This window comes from Mesoplodon densirostris, chromosome 9 (genome assembly GCF_025265405.1).
Source record: "Mesoplodon densirostris isolate mMesDen1 chromosome 9, mMesDen1 primary haplotype, whole genome shotgun sequence".
NCBI classification, from domain to species: domain Eukaryota; kingdom Metazoa; phylum Chordata; class Mammalia; order Artiodactyla; family Ziphiidae; genus Mesoplodon; species Mesoplodon densirostris.
The window spans coordinates 45,943,361-45,960,239 of record NC_082669.1 but is presented as its reverse complement, the minus strand read 5'-3'; the positions used below and the strand labels follow the sequence as shown (position 1 = coordinate 45,960,239).

The window sequence follows — 16,879 nt, the reverse complement described above, 5'->3', positions numbered from 1 at the left end:
TGTAATTTTACATCTTATAAATTCATCGGGGTATATAAATACATTGTAGTAAATGGCATCTAACCACATGTTGGGCAGTGAGCAATGTCATAAATTAGTACTGCAGTTGATAATAAAAACCTAAATAGATATATGTAAATAACAGAAGTCTTATTAAAAAGAATTAAAATTATTCTGGAGAACAGAACTGATTACCTTTTATACTTGAGGGAGGATCATAAATATTGGCATTCTTAAATATAGGCTGTTAAATTTGAGCATCACCTAAACATACTGATACACTACTCTATATTTTTAATTCTCCTTTCTCCGTCCCCCCTCCCCCATGTCTCTCTTTCTCTCTGTTTCTCTGGTTTTCTCCCCTTCCTCCTCTCTCTTCTCTCCTCCCTCTGCTGAATAAGTTTGGGACTTAATTCCTTTAATGGGCTTTTAAACTGTAAAACTCCTGGTGGGGCACACTGCATGAAGCATTTTTCAAATAGCATTTTTTTGTTGCTAGAAACCTATTTTAATATATGAATATCAACACATGAATGCTTCACAGAATGGCACCGGGGTAAGCATAGGATAGTTGATTCTATAATATGGTTTTATGTGCATTAATAAATATGTTCATTCCAGAACATTCAAGATGGGTCATCAAGTGCTGAAATATACTACAAAGTGAATATAATTTCATTGTTACATCAATTTTTTTCATAGATTTCATGAAATAAAATTAAATCTTGTAAAATGAAAGTGTCTATTCTAGATATAAAAAAAGATGCAAAATTTTAATGAAATTACTTTTGACTTTTAATTTTGTAATATACATGGCATAAAATTCAAACAGTACAATAAAAATTCAGTATACATCCCAACCACTTGGTTCTCTTTTCCAGAAGAAACCAAAGTTAAAAGATTTTTGTGAATCCTTCTAAAGATATTATGTGCACATACACATATTCATTATATACCTTTTCCATTTTCCTTACAACAAAAATCATAGACGTCTGAACTATGAAAGAAAGAGCAAACCATAGCATCATGATTTATCATTAAGGCAATACCTAAGGCACATTTTACAAATAAGTTTTCATATGTCTTGCTAAAACATTTAAATAGATCAATATAATGAAAAATCAGATAGGGTCTCACTAACTATGAAACTATTTAATATGATGATTCTTGTATAAAGTAGCACACTAAAGTCTACAGTTAAGAAAAATCTGTAACAGATTTAAAAATACATTTTAACAGCATTTATTTATTATGAAACTACATGGAAGAAAACTATGTCAATCTACTAGTGTATGACAAAACTGAAATAAACATAAGAATTTCCAGGAGCAGTTGTCTTATGTGTTCTGTAATGTTTATGGTACAATGTCAATCTAGCCAAATACAGAGACCAAGGGCCTTTGACTTTGAACAGTAATATATAAAGCACTTAAATAACTCTATATAAATGCTGATTATGATTTTGTACCTCTGTGAAATGAACAGAGTAGAAATGGGTATAACTGAAGCAAAAGATGTTTCACTGCTTCTGCCCAATTTTTCCTGGCTAGTGGGGTGGAGATAGCCATATTTCCTTCTAGAAATGGGGAAGATAACAAAGCCAAAGCTTTCTCTACTTCCCTGAGTATCAGAAAAAAGTCAACATCTACATTTTAGAGGAAATAATTTCTGCATATTTTGGTTTTCAAGGCTTTTTCACTGTGAAGAAAACGTCTTTAAAAGTAGTTTTTGTCAGCATTGATATTTCTCTGGTTTACTTTCCATTTAGCTGAGGCCGATATAGGACTGATAGTACAAAGATTAGAGGTCTTATATGATACCTACATAATGTACAGTTACTCAGCATGATCAAATCAGAGCCTCATGTTTTTCCTTGGGATTTAGGATGATCACTCCTCACATACTTAGCCATGTAAAGACTTCCAGTACATCTTAATAAGGTACTATTTTCACCTTACACTTTCAAGTGTAAGGTGAAAATAGTACCTTCTCAGCACATAAGAATGGGCTTAGATATGACCACACTGTATTCCTCATTATAACCTCACTAAAACCTAACAAGAAAAATTAAATTCGTTTACCCTTTTGTCTTAATACTTACACATACACCAAGCCTTATTCAGTCATTATATGTAAAATGCTTTATACCATATAGTGATCCTTTTTATGACATAGTTCATCAACAGCAACCATAATTATAACATGTTATCTTACCTACTATTGAATTTTTCTGGGTGTTTTTCTCTCATGATGTGGAATCTGTGTGCAATGGAAGCATCCTAAGAAGAGAAACAGAAACGAAAAACAAGACAGTTTATGATCCTATTATCTTGTGGAAATAACGATTAAAAGAGAAAAAACTGAAGAATAATATTGTAAATTAACTTTTCCTAAACAATGTCATTGCAAAGAAGATATTCTGCAATTAGGCAGAAATGTGTAATCCACATAAATTCCGTGCAAGTGTGATTTAGTCACTATTGGTTACTTTTCATATTTACTTCTAGGAATTGATTTCTATTTAATTTTTTTTTTTTTTTTTTTTTTTGTGGTACGCGGACCTCTCACTGTTGCGGCCTCTTCCGTTGCAGAGCACAGGCTCCAGACGCGCAGGCTCAGCGTCCATGGCTCACGGGCCCAGCCTCTCCGCAGCATGTGGGATCTTCCGGACCAGGGCACATACCCGTGTCTCCTACATCGGCAGGTGGACTCTCAACCACTGTGCCACCAGGGAAGCCCTGATTTCTATTTAATTTATATATCTCCTTTAATAATTGGTTTTGGCCTCATGCTTAAAGTATGTTTAAGATAGTTCGTATGAACATAAATGTCAAAAATTAGTTGAAAATATTGTTACACAAAAACTAGAAGAATGGCTTAAGTGGAGAAATGATCAGGTGGAGAAGCTCCTAGTCCTTTGAGATTAATTATGGGTAAAAGTATCATTTGAGGGTGCATATCTAGTAAAGGTAAGTATAAGACGTGGCTTCAAAGTTGGCTAAGAGTGTACTGGATGTGTAATTATTAACTGTTCATTCCACAAGCTACTTTTTGACATATCTTGCTTAATGGAGAAAAACAACAAAGGGAAAAATTTATTTTCGGAGAATTGGGGACAAGTGTAACTGAACTCTGAGACCTCAAATGCACCAGTTCTGCACCCTAATGGATGTTTCTCCCTTTTAGGAAATTCATTCAGAGTTTCTATGATACAGAATCACACAATGTGTGAGACTGGGAGAATACTTTGATTCAAGCTTTTCAAGTACAGACTGTTCTTGCTGACTTTTAATAGTTGGCCCTATTATTCCAAGCAAGGAGATAATTTCCCATGCTTCATCTACACATGATTAATCACTCCAATGAGAAACTAATATATTTACCAGTAATCTCAAAGGAAATGGCGCTATTTTAGCGATTAACAGTTAATTTCATTTCATAGTAGAGATAAAAGAAAAAGAAAAACCAAACACAAAGGAAATAAAGAAGTTGTGTATTTGAGAGAATCCTGAAAACACTAATCAAGGATTAAAAGTCTAATGAATGAAATGAAAAGGCTAATGTGCTTACTCATGCATAACAAAGCATGAGGCACAACAAGAGAGGGACCAATGCCCGCTGCAGATGGCAGACCGAGAGCTGCTTTTCCCTGCAAGATAGAGCTGTGATAGAACTCTAGTTTCTCCTGTACAATTTTATCCTCTAAAAATTGTTGAGTAATTGAATTAATCCACGTTTAAAGGACACAAAAGTATAGATAGGTGCATACTGAAACAACACTTGTAAAATAAAAAAAGTTTTTAAAAAATTCTATGGTTTGATATCCTAACATATAACTCTGTTATATATGTGTGGTCAATTTCCTGGTTTGCTAAGTAAGAATATCAAGGTGTTCACCTTTATTGGTTCAATAGCTCTCAAACCCAGTCACAGAGTTTCTTCCTTTTTAAAAAATTCTCACTAATAAGTCATAAATATACTTTTCTGAGAATATGCAGTTGTCGTACTGTGGTATGAAATTATAGAAAAAATCTGAGTATGGTATATTATGTGGCATTATCATTAATTTTAAAAATCACTTATTTTGACTTTATCCCTAATCCGCTTCAAAATCAATCTGGAATACCTTATAATTAAATGCATACATCCAGCAGACCAGTTAAACAAAAGTAAAGAAATATGAATCAAGTACTAAGAATGAATGATCAATATTAGTTATCCACAGGGAGACTATCATTGAATTTACCTCTGCATGAATTATTTGTTTCTGTAAGTTATAGCACTGAAACTTTTACAAGTAGATTGTGTCGGATAATTTGCTTTATAAGCATACACTTTTGCAATAACAGATCTCTTCCTTTCCCAAGCAACACAAATAGTACAGAGAGAGAGAGAAAGGAAAAGAGAGGAGGAAGGAGGAAAGAGAGAGTATCAAAAGAAGACCATTTATGTAGACTGGACTATAACTGCCTAAATTCCTAGAAATACAGAACACCAAATAGCCAAAGATAAACTGAACCTTCGCTCCTCTATCTCCAAGATGCTCCGGCAAAGAATCATGTAGGAAAGAGAAGGGAAAAATAAAAACTAGTGAGGAACACTGGTATGCCTTTTCCTTGTGTTGAATGGGTCCCACCCACAAAGAGAGAGCTGGCCTTGCTGACTACAGGATGGATAAGGAACAATGACAGCAGGTGTTCATTTGGATGAAAATTCAGACCAAATTCCCATGGGACCCTGTCCTTTTGGCATAACCCCAAGAGGCTTGAAAGAGAACTGCCAAACCCTGCAAACTTATCCAGCAGCCATATTTCAGGGGCACTAACGGGTCTCTAGAAAGAGACCAAATAAGAAAAAGCTAAAGTAACGTTGTTTTTTTTAACATAAACTTTGCCCTTTCGGTCTCTATGCATTGCGGTTTGTAGGAAACAGAAATTAAATTGGCATCACTTTCATATCCTAGAATGGATAAACTTTGAATTCGGACAGATTTTCACTTCCAAGACTTGTGACTGTGAGCAAATTGCTTATTTACCATGAGTCACAGCTTCCTTATCTTTAAAAGAGGATACTGATACCCCTTTATAGTATTGTAGTGAGATTTTCTGAGATTATTCTGTACAGCAATTGCAGTAGTGTTCTGTTATAGCTGGGGTGTTCATATATTCTATATCCATACTAGAATGTTATTTAAAGTAAAAAGAGGGTGCTAAAAAAGAGCTGAATTACAAAAATTTGAAAGATGTATTTACTGACTCTCAATTTGGTTTTATTATTTCCCGGATTTATACTTTCATTTTAATTTTAAAAATAAAATCAGATCTAAGAACTAAAACATATCCATCTTTATTAAAGCAAAAAAAAATAAATCCCATTATGTTCATTTCAAAGTAGTCTGTGTAGTAATTTGTATGTTAATTTATATATATGCAAATATGTACGTGTGTGTGTATATACACACACACACACAGGTATACACAGATCAGAGAATCAGCTTCTTAGCCACATCTGCCTTTAATACTCTGCACTGGTACTTTTCTAAAGACTGATTTTTTTCTTTTCCTGTAAGGGCTTATCATTGTTTTCTTAAAATAAACTTACCCTAAATCCCCCAAATTGCATTTTAAGTTATTAATTTGAAAAACTTCATTATTTTCTGGGGATCATAATATTTTAAATTGAGAAAATGAAAGTGCTGAGATGCCTATATACAGAGAATTCTACTAAGAGGAGGACACTATCAATACTAATCTTTTTCTTGAAGTGTAAAATATATTTGCCTAAATATGTCATAGGTACTATACTTTTTAATCCATTTAAAGAAACTTTCTCTGACAAACAGTTTTACAAAACTTGCCAAATAATTTGTATTTCTGGAAACTGTATTATTATTATACCAAATTAAATATCTTCTCAATTCATTCCATTTTAGGATAGAATATAAATCTAGCCAATTACAAGTAAGTATTATCAAGAGTTATTCCAAAATGCAATTATGGAATTTAAAATTAAACCTTGTATGCTAGATGAATGAATTTTCATTGATTTCTTGAAATAGTTCAGTTCCTCCTTACTTTTGGATGGATAAATCACAATGTTTTCCTGTGTGTGAGCTGTTTTTCCTTTAATAATTGCAATTTGCTAAAGAGCCTCGAAAGCTGAAGTAGTGTTTTATTTATTGAATATTTTTAAAGATTTCCAACTGCATTTTTGAGGTATTATTTACATACAATAAAGCAATTTTAAGTGTACAATTAAATGTTTGACAGAGGTATCAATAACCACTTTCACAATCATGATATAGAAAATTTCCATCACCCCCAAAAGTTCCCTAAGGCCCTTTCCATTTATATACACACACACACACATATGTGTATATGTATGCGGTGTGTGTGTATATATATATATACACACACACACAAACACTCCTCCACCCTTAAAAATCATTGATCTGCTGTCATTATAGTTTGCCTTTTCTAATATTTCCTATAAATGGAATTTAAAAGTACTCTCTTATGTCTGGCTTCTTTCACTTACCATAATGTTTTTGAGCCATTTGTTCCAGTGTCAGTGGTTTGTCCCTTTTTATTGCTAAGTAGTATTCTATTAAATAAGTATACCACAATCTGTTATTCATTAGTTGCTGACATTTGGCTTTTATGTACAAAGCTGCTATGAACTTTTCAGCACAATTCTTTTTGTAGACATGTGTGATGATGTCTTTTGGGTGAACACTTAGGAATGAGACCACTGAGTTATATGGTATGTGTATATTTAACTTTATAAGAAACTGCCACATTATTTTTCAAAGTACTTGTACCATTTTGCATTCCTACCAGTAAAGTATGAGAGTTCCAGTTACTCCACATCTTTACCAACACTCCACATCTACACCAACTCTTGACAGTCTTTTTAATTTTACCATCCTAATAAATATGCAATGGTATCCTTTCTTGGCACCTTAACCCTTATGAGCCAGCACCATCTGCTTTGGTAGAGAGGTCTGCCAATTCTGATGAAACTATATGATATGAAAATTCTGGTATAGACTTAATAAATGTTCCCAGCTCCATCCCAATTGATTCATCCTCACAGCTTTTAGTATATTTCCTCAGTTATGCTGTTCAACAATTCCAAAATAGCAATGAGCAGTCTCTGGAAGTCCATTTGTGCATTCAACCCCACACTCACTCCACACACAACCTCAAGGGTTTCAAAGAATTTATTTTTCTATTAAATTCCTCCAAAAGATATTCAGAGAATATGTGCTTAGGGTCTCCCTTGAAGAACTCTGAGCTCTCAAATTGATTATGATCTTTTTATTTGGTTAAACTATACTTTAAATAAAAGTAATGTTAAAAAATTCAATATATATAAAAGTACATGAAATGAAAAGTGAGTCTCACATTTCCCCAATTTTAATTCCTAGAGATAATAACCAAGATCCTTTCTCATGTATCATTTTGAAAACTGTCTATATATAAAGTATACATTATGAAAATATATATGCACATATGTATATTTACAAAAATAGGTTTTTATTATACAAACTGTGCTGAAACTGGGGTTTTTTTCACTTATAAATAAAGCTCAGACATCTTGTTATATCAGTAAACTGGTTATTTTCCTGAAGTTTTTAATGTCAGCAACCTCTTCCCTTTAATGGATGTGTCATTATTTATATAGCTATTTTCCTACCGGTAGTGGTTTGGGTTTAATATTTTGCTACCAAATTTGATGTTGTTTAATATTTTGATACCAAATTCTATACAACCTTTATGCAGCTCTGTCAATATTTCTTTACAACAAATACTCAAGTGGAATTCCTGGCTAAAAGTGTATGTAAATATTACATTTTATTATAGAGTGAAAAATTATTCTCCAAAAAGTCAACATATTCCCACTAGTAGTGTCTAAGATGACTGGTTATCATTAAGTTTATCAATTTCTGAATTTGACGGGCTAAAAGGTATGTCACAATTGTTTAAATAAATTTTCATTATTGTTGATTGAAATTGACTATCTTTTCATATGCTTTTGTTCATATTTATTCTTATGTGGACTACCTATTCAAGTACATTATCCACTTTGTCTGTGTACATTAAGGAAACATTTACTTATATTAACAGCCATAATGATAACAATGAATAATAATTAAATATTTACTCCTGCTAAAGCACTGTTTTAAAAGCTTTACATGTATTTCATTTAACCTCATAAAAATTTTTATGAGCTATCTATTGTTATCTATGTGTTATGAATGAGAAAACTGAGGATTATGGATCTTAGAATCATTCTGGACCATACAGGAAAAGGTTGTGGAAATAACAGTTGAATACAGGAAACTGCCTCTAGAACCCAGGCATTTTATGCTTTTTACTAGTGTAGACAAAGTCATGCATTGCAAATATTTTACAAGTTTGTTTTTTGACTTTGTTTTACCTTGTAGAGTTTAAAATGTTTTTATTTCAGATATATCAATAGTTTCTAAGTTTTGAATCATGCTTAGAAACATCTTTCTTTTCTCCAGAATTAGGAATAATACTACTTTTTGTATGTTTTGGCCTTTATGACTTCATATTTTACAGTGTAATATCTGAATCATTTTGTATTATTTTGGCATAAGAGTTAAGTAGAAATCTTGCCTAATTTTTGCCAAAATACATATTATGTATATTAATGGGTTTTTGAATAATTTACTTTTCCCTCTTTGTTTGAAAGACACAATTTATTACATAATAAATTTCCATCTCTGCATCTCTGCTACTCTGAACCAGTATACTAAACTATTTTAAATGTAGTTTTGTAATCAATTTTCATATCTGGATGGGCAAGAGTCACATTCCCCATTTATTTTACTCTTTTAAAAAATTTTATGGTTATATAGAAGATTTGTACTTTCTGGTAAAAGTTGACATCATTTTTATTCAAATTACCTTGCTATGAATACCCAGCCAAAATCCTTTGGTATTGCAATTAGATCTGATTTGACAGGTAAATTTTGGGAGAACTGGGATATTTTATAGTATCAGGTCCTATCTTTTAAAATATATATTTTCCTGCTTACTATGTTTTCTCATATGATTCTTAGTAGACGCCAAAGTTTCCTTCATATTAAGTCCAACATATTCATTTATGTTAATTTCATACATATTTATCTTACTTTTGTATTTATTGTAATATACCCCTTTCTTATTTTATCTTTTTAACTGGCTATGTTTTATATAGAAAACATTTTTTTTTTTTTTTTGCGGTACGCGGGCCTCTCACTGCTGGGGCCCCTCCCGTTGCAAAGCACAGGCTCCGGACGCGCAGGCTCAGTGGCCATGGCTTATGGGCCCAGCCACTCCGTGGCACGTGGGATCTTCCCAGACAGGGGCACGAACCCACATCCCCTGCATCGGCAGGTAGACACTCAACCACTGCGCCACCAGGGAAGCCCAGAAAACATTTTGATTGTTATTAATCTTTTAAACCTTATAATTCTGTTATTTTATGGTTCCTTTCAATTGATTCATTTTTTTCTGGGAATACAGTCCTATCACCTATCATCTATAAATAATGATACATGCTCTGGCTCTGTTCAAACATTTCCATCTCTAAGTCTTTTTTTCTTATCTAATTGCTTTATACAGTACATGCAGAACAATACCAAATGGAAATGCTGGTACACTTTTGCAGATTTACTTTAATGAGACTATACGCAGTATATTATTAAAATCAAAATGCTGGCTTTACTTTTGAGAAATTAAGTTTTTATCAGGCTTGGAAATGATTCATCTAGTTATATTTTATTAAGAGTTTGTCTCCCTTTCTTGATATATTTTTCCATACCCATTATCATCTTAACATACAGCATGTTAACACAATCTGACATGCTATGTATTTTTCTTTTGCAGCTTTTTAATCATCTTCTCCTCTTAAGCTTTGTGTAAGGTTATGTAAGCTCTATGAGGACATTGCATGTTTTATTCATTTCCATATCACAGAACTAGATATCATATCATATCACTAGCCTAGGAAAGACTAAGCACTCAAATTGTGATTGACTGAATGAATGGACAAATGATTAAAATGACCACCAGATGCTGAATGACAATGTGTACAGCAAAGAGGTTAAGAACTTGGACTATGGAGTTGAAATGTCTGGGTTCAAGACCTGGCTCTAAAATTAAGTGGATCTTTGACCTTGAAAAGTTGCTCAGGCTATCAGTGTTTCTAATTTCCTACCTTTAAAATAGGAGTGACACTAATAGTACCTGCTTTATTATGAAGATATGATGTTCTAATACCGGGAAGACAGCTAAAACAGCATCTGGCATGTATAAAGCAAGGAAATAAATGTTAGCTCTTATTATTATAGAAATATAGTTATCATTTTGAGATTCACATGACTTTCTCTTTTGGTTTATTGATATAGTAAATTAAATAAATTCCTATGTGCATTGGATGAAGTACCTAGAGACAGCTGTGCTTTGCTATTTAAAACTCTGTGGACTTTAAAAAGGCTATCCTGTGCATATGTGACACATTAAATAACAAACCCAGAGGGAACAACACACTGTAAAATTCACATATTTCTGTACTAGTATATATGAATACTGACTTAAAGAAAGATAAATTAACACTACAAAGAACATGTCAGTTCTGGTTATATATCTCACCAAATAAATAATGGAAAAAAATTGGTTTTCCGAGGTTAGATTTTGAAATTTTAAATATGAGATTAGAGTCCCATAATATATTTACCATCTGCAATAAACAATCTTTGCTCTCCTGACAATCTTTACCTGAATGTCCAAATTACATAATGTCCTCTCTGTTAATATATTATTTAAGAAAATTACACCAATAGCTACAAATGGGATTGTTTCATAGGCAGATTTTGTCAGATATTGATATTTATTGTGTTGGCTTAATAAAGGGAATCAGAAGGTTTCCATTTTTATGGTTCAGAATAGTTAATAATGCATAGGATTTGTTCTTTGAAGGTTTTAAAGAATCATTTGTGAATTGCTGGCCTGGTGGTTTTTGGAAGCAACATTATGACAATATTTTTAAATTTCTATTATCTATTTAGGTTTTCTCTTTATATGTAAGTTAATATTTTTTATGATGTCGTCTGAAGTGGGCTGAATGGTGGCCCCCCAAAGGTATCAAAACCTAATCCTTGGAAACTTGTAAAGTTCTTGCAGATGTGATCAAGTCAAGTATTAATATTGCTTGGGTCCAGTGACTCCTTTCTATCTTATTCTTTCTTTCTTTTAGAGTAGTAATGACTAACTGTTATACTATGCTTGTTTCATCACTGTTTAAAGCAGATAACTTGTTTTCTAGTTTTACAAGTTCACAATGAATAATTTTTCCTCGGAATGTATAATACTGAGTCTCACCTATAACTGATTTTGATTATTTAAAAGACAGGATTTGGGACTCTGAGGTGATGATATTCAGATAAGACTTTTGACTTGAGTTGATGATATAACAGATTGAGACACTGGAGATACTCAGATGATGTGAAAATATTTTACAAGTGGGACAGAACTGAATCTTTTGGGGTCAGAGCACAGACAGTAGTGGGGTGAATGGTAACCCCTAAATATATCTGTCACTAATTCTTGGAACCTAGAAATGTTACCTTATATGGTAAACTTTTTGCAAATGTGATTCAACTAAGGATCGCGTAAAGAGGAGATTATTCTGAATTATCCAGGTGGGACTTAAATGCCCTTACAAGTGTTCTTGTGAGACAGAGGGAGATTTTACAGACTGAAGAGGATGAGGCAGAGACTGGAGTGTCACAAGCACAAGTCAAGGGAATGCTGGCAGCTACCAGAAGCTGCAAGTGGCAAGGAATGTATTCTCCCCTACAGCCTCGAAAAGGAGCACAAACCTGTTGACACCTTGATTTCTGCCCAACGCTACTAAATTTGGACTTCTAGTCTCTTGAATTGTGAGAGAATAAATATCTGTTGTTTTAAGCCACAAGTCTGGGGTAATTTGTTACAGCAGGCATAGGAAACTAATACATCGTCTATTCCTACAGGTTTTTTGAGAAAAGCATTATCTTACAATATTTTTATTTTGTCTGAATCCAGTTATTTTTATTCTCTCAATTCTAATTGCATTCTTTTTTGTATTTAACATGATGTTTGGAACCTGTAATTTAGCAAAAAGGCATACGAGAAGATTACAATAGGCATAACAAATTCTGTATGTCAAATACATACAGTGGGATGAAACAGTCAAACAGAAAAATCTTAGACAAGCAGAATCTCTTGCTTGGACAAGAAAGAATTCAACCTTAGAAATCCCTGATTAGTATTCATTAACATTGCATTGGAGGTCTTTAGAAATGCAATAGGTCAAGGAAAAAATAAGAAAAGATGTATGTATTACGAAGAAAGAGAAAAACTATAATTATTTATAGATGACATAATGCCCTATATAGAAAATCCAAAGGACTCATTTGAAATCCACATAAGTTAAGAGTTTAAAGAGTTATACACATATACGAATAGCATATAAAATTAGTAGAACTGACTACATTAAAACAAAATAAGGGAAAATTATTGCATCCACAACAACAATTACAAATATCAAGGGGAAAAAAAACCTACCACTGCAAGTCCCACAGAAAAAAATGAGAAGTACTGAAGGAAACAGAAGAACAATCAGTGGAAATGCATACCATCCCGAGTTGCAATGACTTAAGGAGTTGGGGTTCAAAGACATGAGGGGTGGTAAGTTTCTTCTGAACTGAGTATCAATGGAAACAGGTGGACTTTTCTCTATTAGATTGCATTTACTGTCTCGGAACTAGTTTTTAGTATGTAGGTGTGTGCATGTGCATACGTGTATATGATTCCAAAGGAACTCAGAGGCATCAAGTTGTGTATCTGCAACTTATCCTGCTGTGAGTACTTTAGATGGAACCCATTGTGGACCTCTGTTGGTTAGCTTTGGATTACATTCCTGGGACAACCAGGGCATTTTTCTAGAATTAAAAACTCAGACTTAGAGATATACATGACTGAGAGCAAGAAGAAAGGTCTTAGAATAAAGTCAGTCCTTGGGGTAGGATACAGGATTTGTTAAATGGTAGACACAGATTCAAAAGCAGAGTTTTCAATGGGAGACTTTTGCAAAAAGTCTTCACTTTGAGCTGGCTTCTCGTGAATTACTTAATTTTTTAAATTAAGAAATTTCTTTAAATTGCTTTCTCTTGGATGATGACAAATGTTAAATTCAGCATTTAGCTTAAATTATTGCATTCAAATTTTATAATACTCTTTAGCTTTCTTTTTCCCCCCCAATTATTTAATGAAGTTGGAGAGAGTCATGCCACTCTAGGTGACCCTGTTGCAGAGGGAGGTGAGACTTGAAATTATAAGTGAGATGAGGCCTGTTCCCACTTCAGTGTCTTTCCACTCTGTCTCCCATTTATGAAGAGACCCTTGGGGAAATGGCAGCTTTACATTGAAAGAAAGTACATCATCAGCATTCCATCAAAAAAGAGATGATATACACTAATCTGACAAGGTATATTTATCCTAAATGAAGGAAAGTTTATCTTCATTAAATGATTATCAAAAAGTCTTTGGAAAACTAACAGCCTCATGCAGAATACTGGGATAAGTAAATGGAAGCTGTTACCACACCTAAGTCCTTCAGACAATGTGAGGAGGCAGTTACCAGACCCAGAAGAAGAGAGTTACCTGGAGAAGATGGCCTTGAAAGAAAAAGACATCCAGTTGCAGGTGAGTTTTCATTGAGGTAAGCAGGAATATAAATACCCTAACCATATTTTCCTCCTTTCCATCTCCCCCTGGGGCACGCAACTGGCCAAGCAAATCAGAAGGAAGAGGGCAAGAGGAATCTGATGCCTGTATAGGATACTGCTCAAGCAGAAAGAAAGATGGAGAAAGGCAGAGAGAGAATCTAGAGAGGCACACAAGCAATCCAGAATGGAGGACTTAGTCCTAAAGATTCAATGCTTATAGCAGAATGGAAAACTATGTATGAGAACATAAAAGTCTAAGAAGCATAAGCACCAAATATATAAAAAATAATTGACAACTAAGATGTCCATTGGACTACAAAGTATAAATTGTGTCTATATATGTATGTATATAATATACATATAATTACAAAATGATATACAAAATTTTGGATTAATTAAATAAAACAGTATTACATGGTACCTGAAAATAGACACTAAACTTTCTTATTTTAAAAAGTCACATGCCTGGCTTTATCAAATTTTCTGGCTTTATCAAAGAATGATGTATTCCACATAAATATATTACCACCATATGTTATACACTAGACTTTTAAATTTTATTAATTTGGGATAAAAAGTATTTTATGAAATATATAAATTTAACTTATAGATTAATTTAATATTTTATCTCATTGAAACTGATATATAGCATCACCTTCAAGCTACTCTTAATGGCTAGAGTCACCCTATTAAATATCACAGATCTTGGGTGAAGGGCTGTTCACTCTACACTGAATGACTCCAGAGTGCTATGTTGTGGTGTTTCCTAGTTTTCTTAGAATTTTTCATTCCTTTCCTCTTCTATCATGTTAAACTATTATCTTTCACTTTTTGCTCCAAAAAACAGGCCTGTCCCTAGCAGTTTCCTTCTGTTTCATAATCTCAATTTTCATATTTTGAGAAGAAATAGAACCTTAGAATTTTAAATACAGAATTAACCTCAAATACTGCTCATAGCCTAGATGAGCAAAGTAGATTAAACAAAGCCAATACAGGTCTGGAATATGGTCAATAAGGATAAAAGGTGGTAGAAGAGTCTACAGTGTTCTCCTATAAGTGAATTTCAGGAATTCTGTGCATGAAATTACAGTTCATTATTATAACTATTCCTAAGCAATTTATTGTACTCAACTTCCTAGATTGCCATTTTATTCCAAAAAGCCAAAGCTATTTAAAATTATCTTTGATAAACATTACCAGAATGTAAGTATTATATTTTTCATCTCCTATAAATAAAAATCTGTTAAAATTGTAAGAGATTTTGACAAGAGTGAAAGAAAAAGTACAAATGATTAGTCTGAGTTTAAATTCCAAAACAGAACACCCATACCTAAAATTACATAGTAAAATGAGAAGATTTCATCTAAATTTTAACAATCTTACTGAAAATTCCTCTTGTTTGCATGTATTTAATACAGAAGAGCTCATGAAACCAGACAGACTAGTTCAGGTTACTGGAAAGAAGATTTGACTCTAGGGAATCTAGAGAGACATGCCAAGAAGAGAACTTAAATTAAATCAGAAGTCCTGATCCTGCTCTTTGTCACACACAATACATGGGATTAGCAGTGCCAGAAACAGTTCATATTAACCTTGAATTCTGTGAACAAATTTGTAGAAAGAATAATAAACTTACTATATACTTACTAGTATCACAACTGTATGATTTCTATGGTCAAAATGCTCCCTTATATATATTTTGTTTTACTTCCTGACTGTTTTTTAACTGAAAGAAAAAAAAACTAAATTTCTCTCAAAGTGCTTCTTTCGATTAAAAATTCCTAAATTTGAAGGGCAAGAAATCTCAAATTTAGTAAACGTATAGATAACGTAATTGGTGACTGAAGTGTAATCCAAATTATTGCTTTTATAATTTCAGTTTGATTCCTAACAGGAAATGATCTAAGGAGATCTTGAAAAATCCGTGAAAACCGTAATTCAAAAAGATACATGCACCCCCAATGTTCACTGCAGCACTACTTACAACACCCAAGACATGAAAGCATCTAAATGTCCATCGACAGATGAATGAATAAAGGAGATGTGGTATATTTATACAATGGAATAGTACTCAGCCATCAAAAAGAATTAAATAATGCCATCTGTAGCAACATGGATGGACCCAGAGATTATCTTACTAAGTGAAGTAAGTCAGACAGAGAAAGACAAATATCATATGATATTGCTTACATATGGAATCTAAAAAAATGATGCTCTATTTACAATAGCCAGGACATGGAAGCAACCTAAGTGTCCCTCAACAGATGAATGGATAAAGAAGATGTGGCACATATATACAATGGAATATCACTCAGCCATAAAAAGAAATGAAATTGAGTTATTTGTAGTGAGGTGGATGGACCTACTAGAGTCTGTCATAAGAGTGAAGTAGGTCAGAAAGATAAAAACAAATACCGCATGCTAACACATATATATGGAATATAAGAAAAAAAGAAAAGGTCATGAAGAACCTACGGGTAAGACGGGAATAAAAACACAGACCTACTAGAGAATGGACTTGAGGACATGGGGAGAGGGAAGGGTAAGCTGTGGCATGGACATATATACACTACCAAACGTAAAATAGATAGCTAGTGGGAAGCAGCCACATAGCACAGGGACATCAGCTCGGTGCTTTGTGACCACCTAGAAGGGTGGGATAGGGAGGGTGTGAGGGAGGGAGATGCAAGAGGGAAGAGATATGGGAACATATGTATAGCTGATTCACTTTGTTATAAAGCAGAAACTAACACACCACTGTAAAGCAATTATACTCCAATAAAGATGTTAAAAAAAATAAAAATATTAAAAATAAAAAAGATACACAGCCTACAGTAAATATCACAAATGACTGTTGCTGCTGTGTTTACTATTCTATTAAACATGTAAAATCCATAAAACACTTTAAGTTCAAAGTTAAATATGAATTTTTACCTTTCTAATTATGTCTCTGCTATTCACAATTGTGGTTAATGAATCAGAGACTGTGGCATCACTAGTTAAAAATGAGCTTGTGAATAAAATAGAACTCAGGCCCACCAGACCTACTGAATCACAATCTGCACTTTTACAATCTCCCCAGTGTACTTGTGTACC

General features: G+C 33.2%; 1 protein-coding gene across 6 annotated transcripts in view; it reads right to left on the bottom strand.

The window, feature by feature from the left end:
• Positions 1-16,879, bottom strand: part of DGKB (diacylglycerol kinase beta) — a 653,248-nt gene that overhangs the window by 314,548 nt on the left and 321,821 nt on the right. For all 6 annotated transcript variants that reach the window (XM_060107578.1, XM_060107580.1, XM_060107582.1 and 3 more), the window contains one exon: positions 2,215-2,279. In XM_060107578.1, coding sequence (XP_059963561.1) covers positions 2,215-2,279 — 65 coding nt within the window. The remainder of the gene's footprint in view (positions 1-2,214; positions 2,280-16,879) is intronic.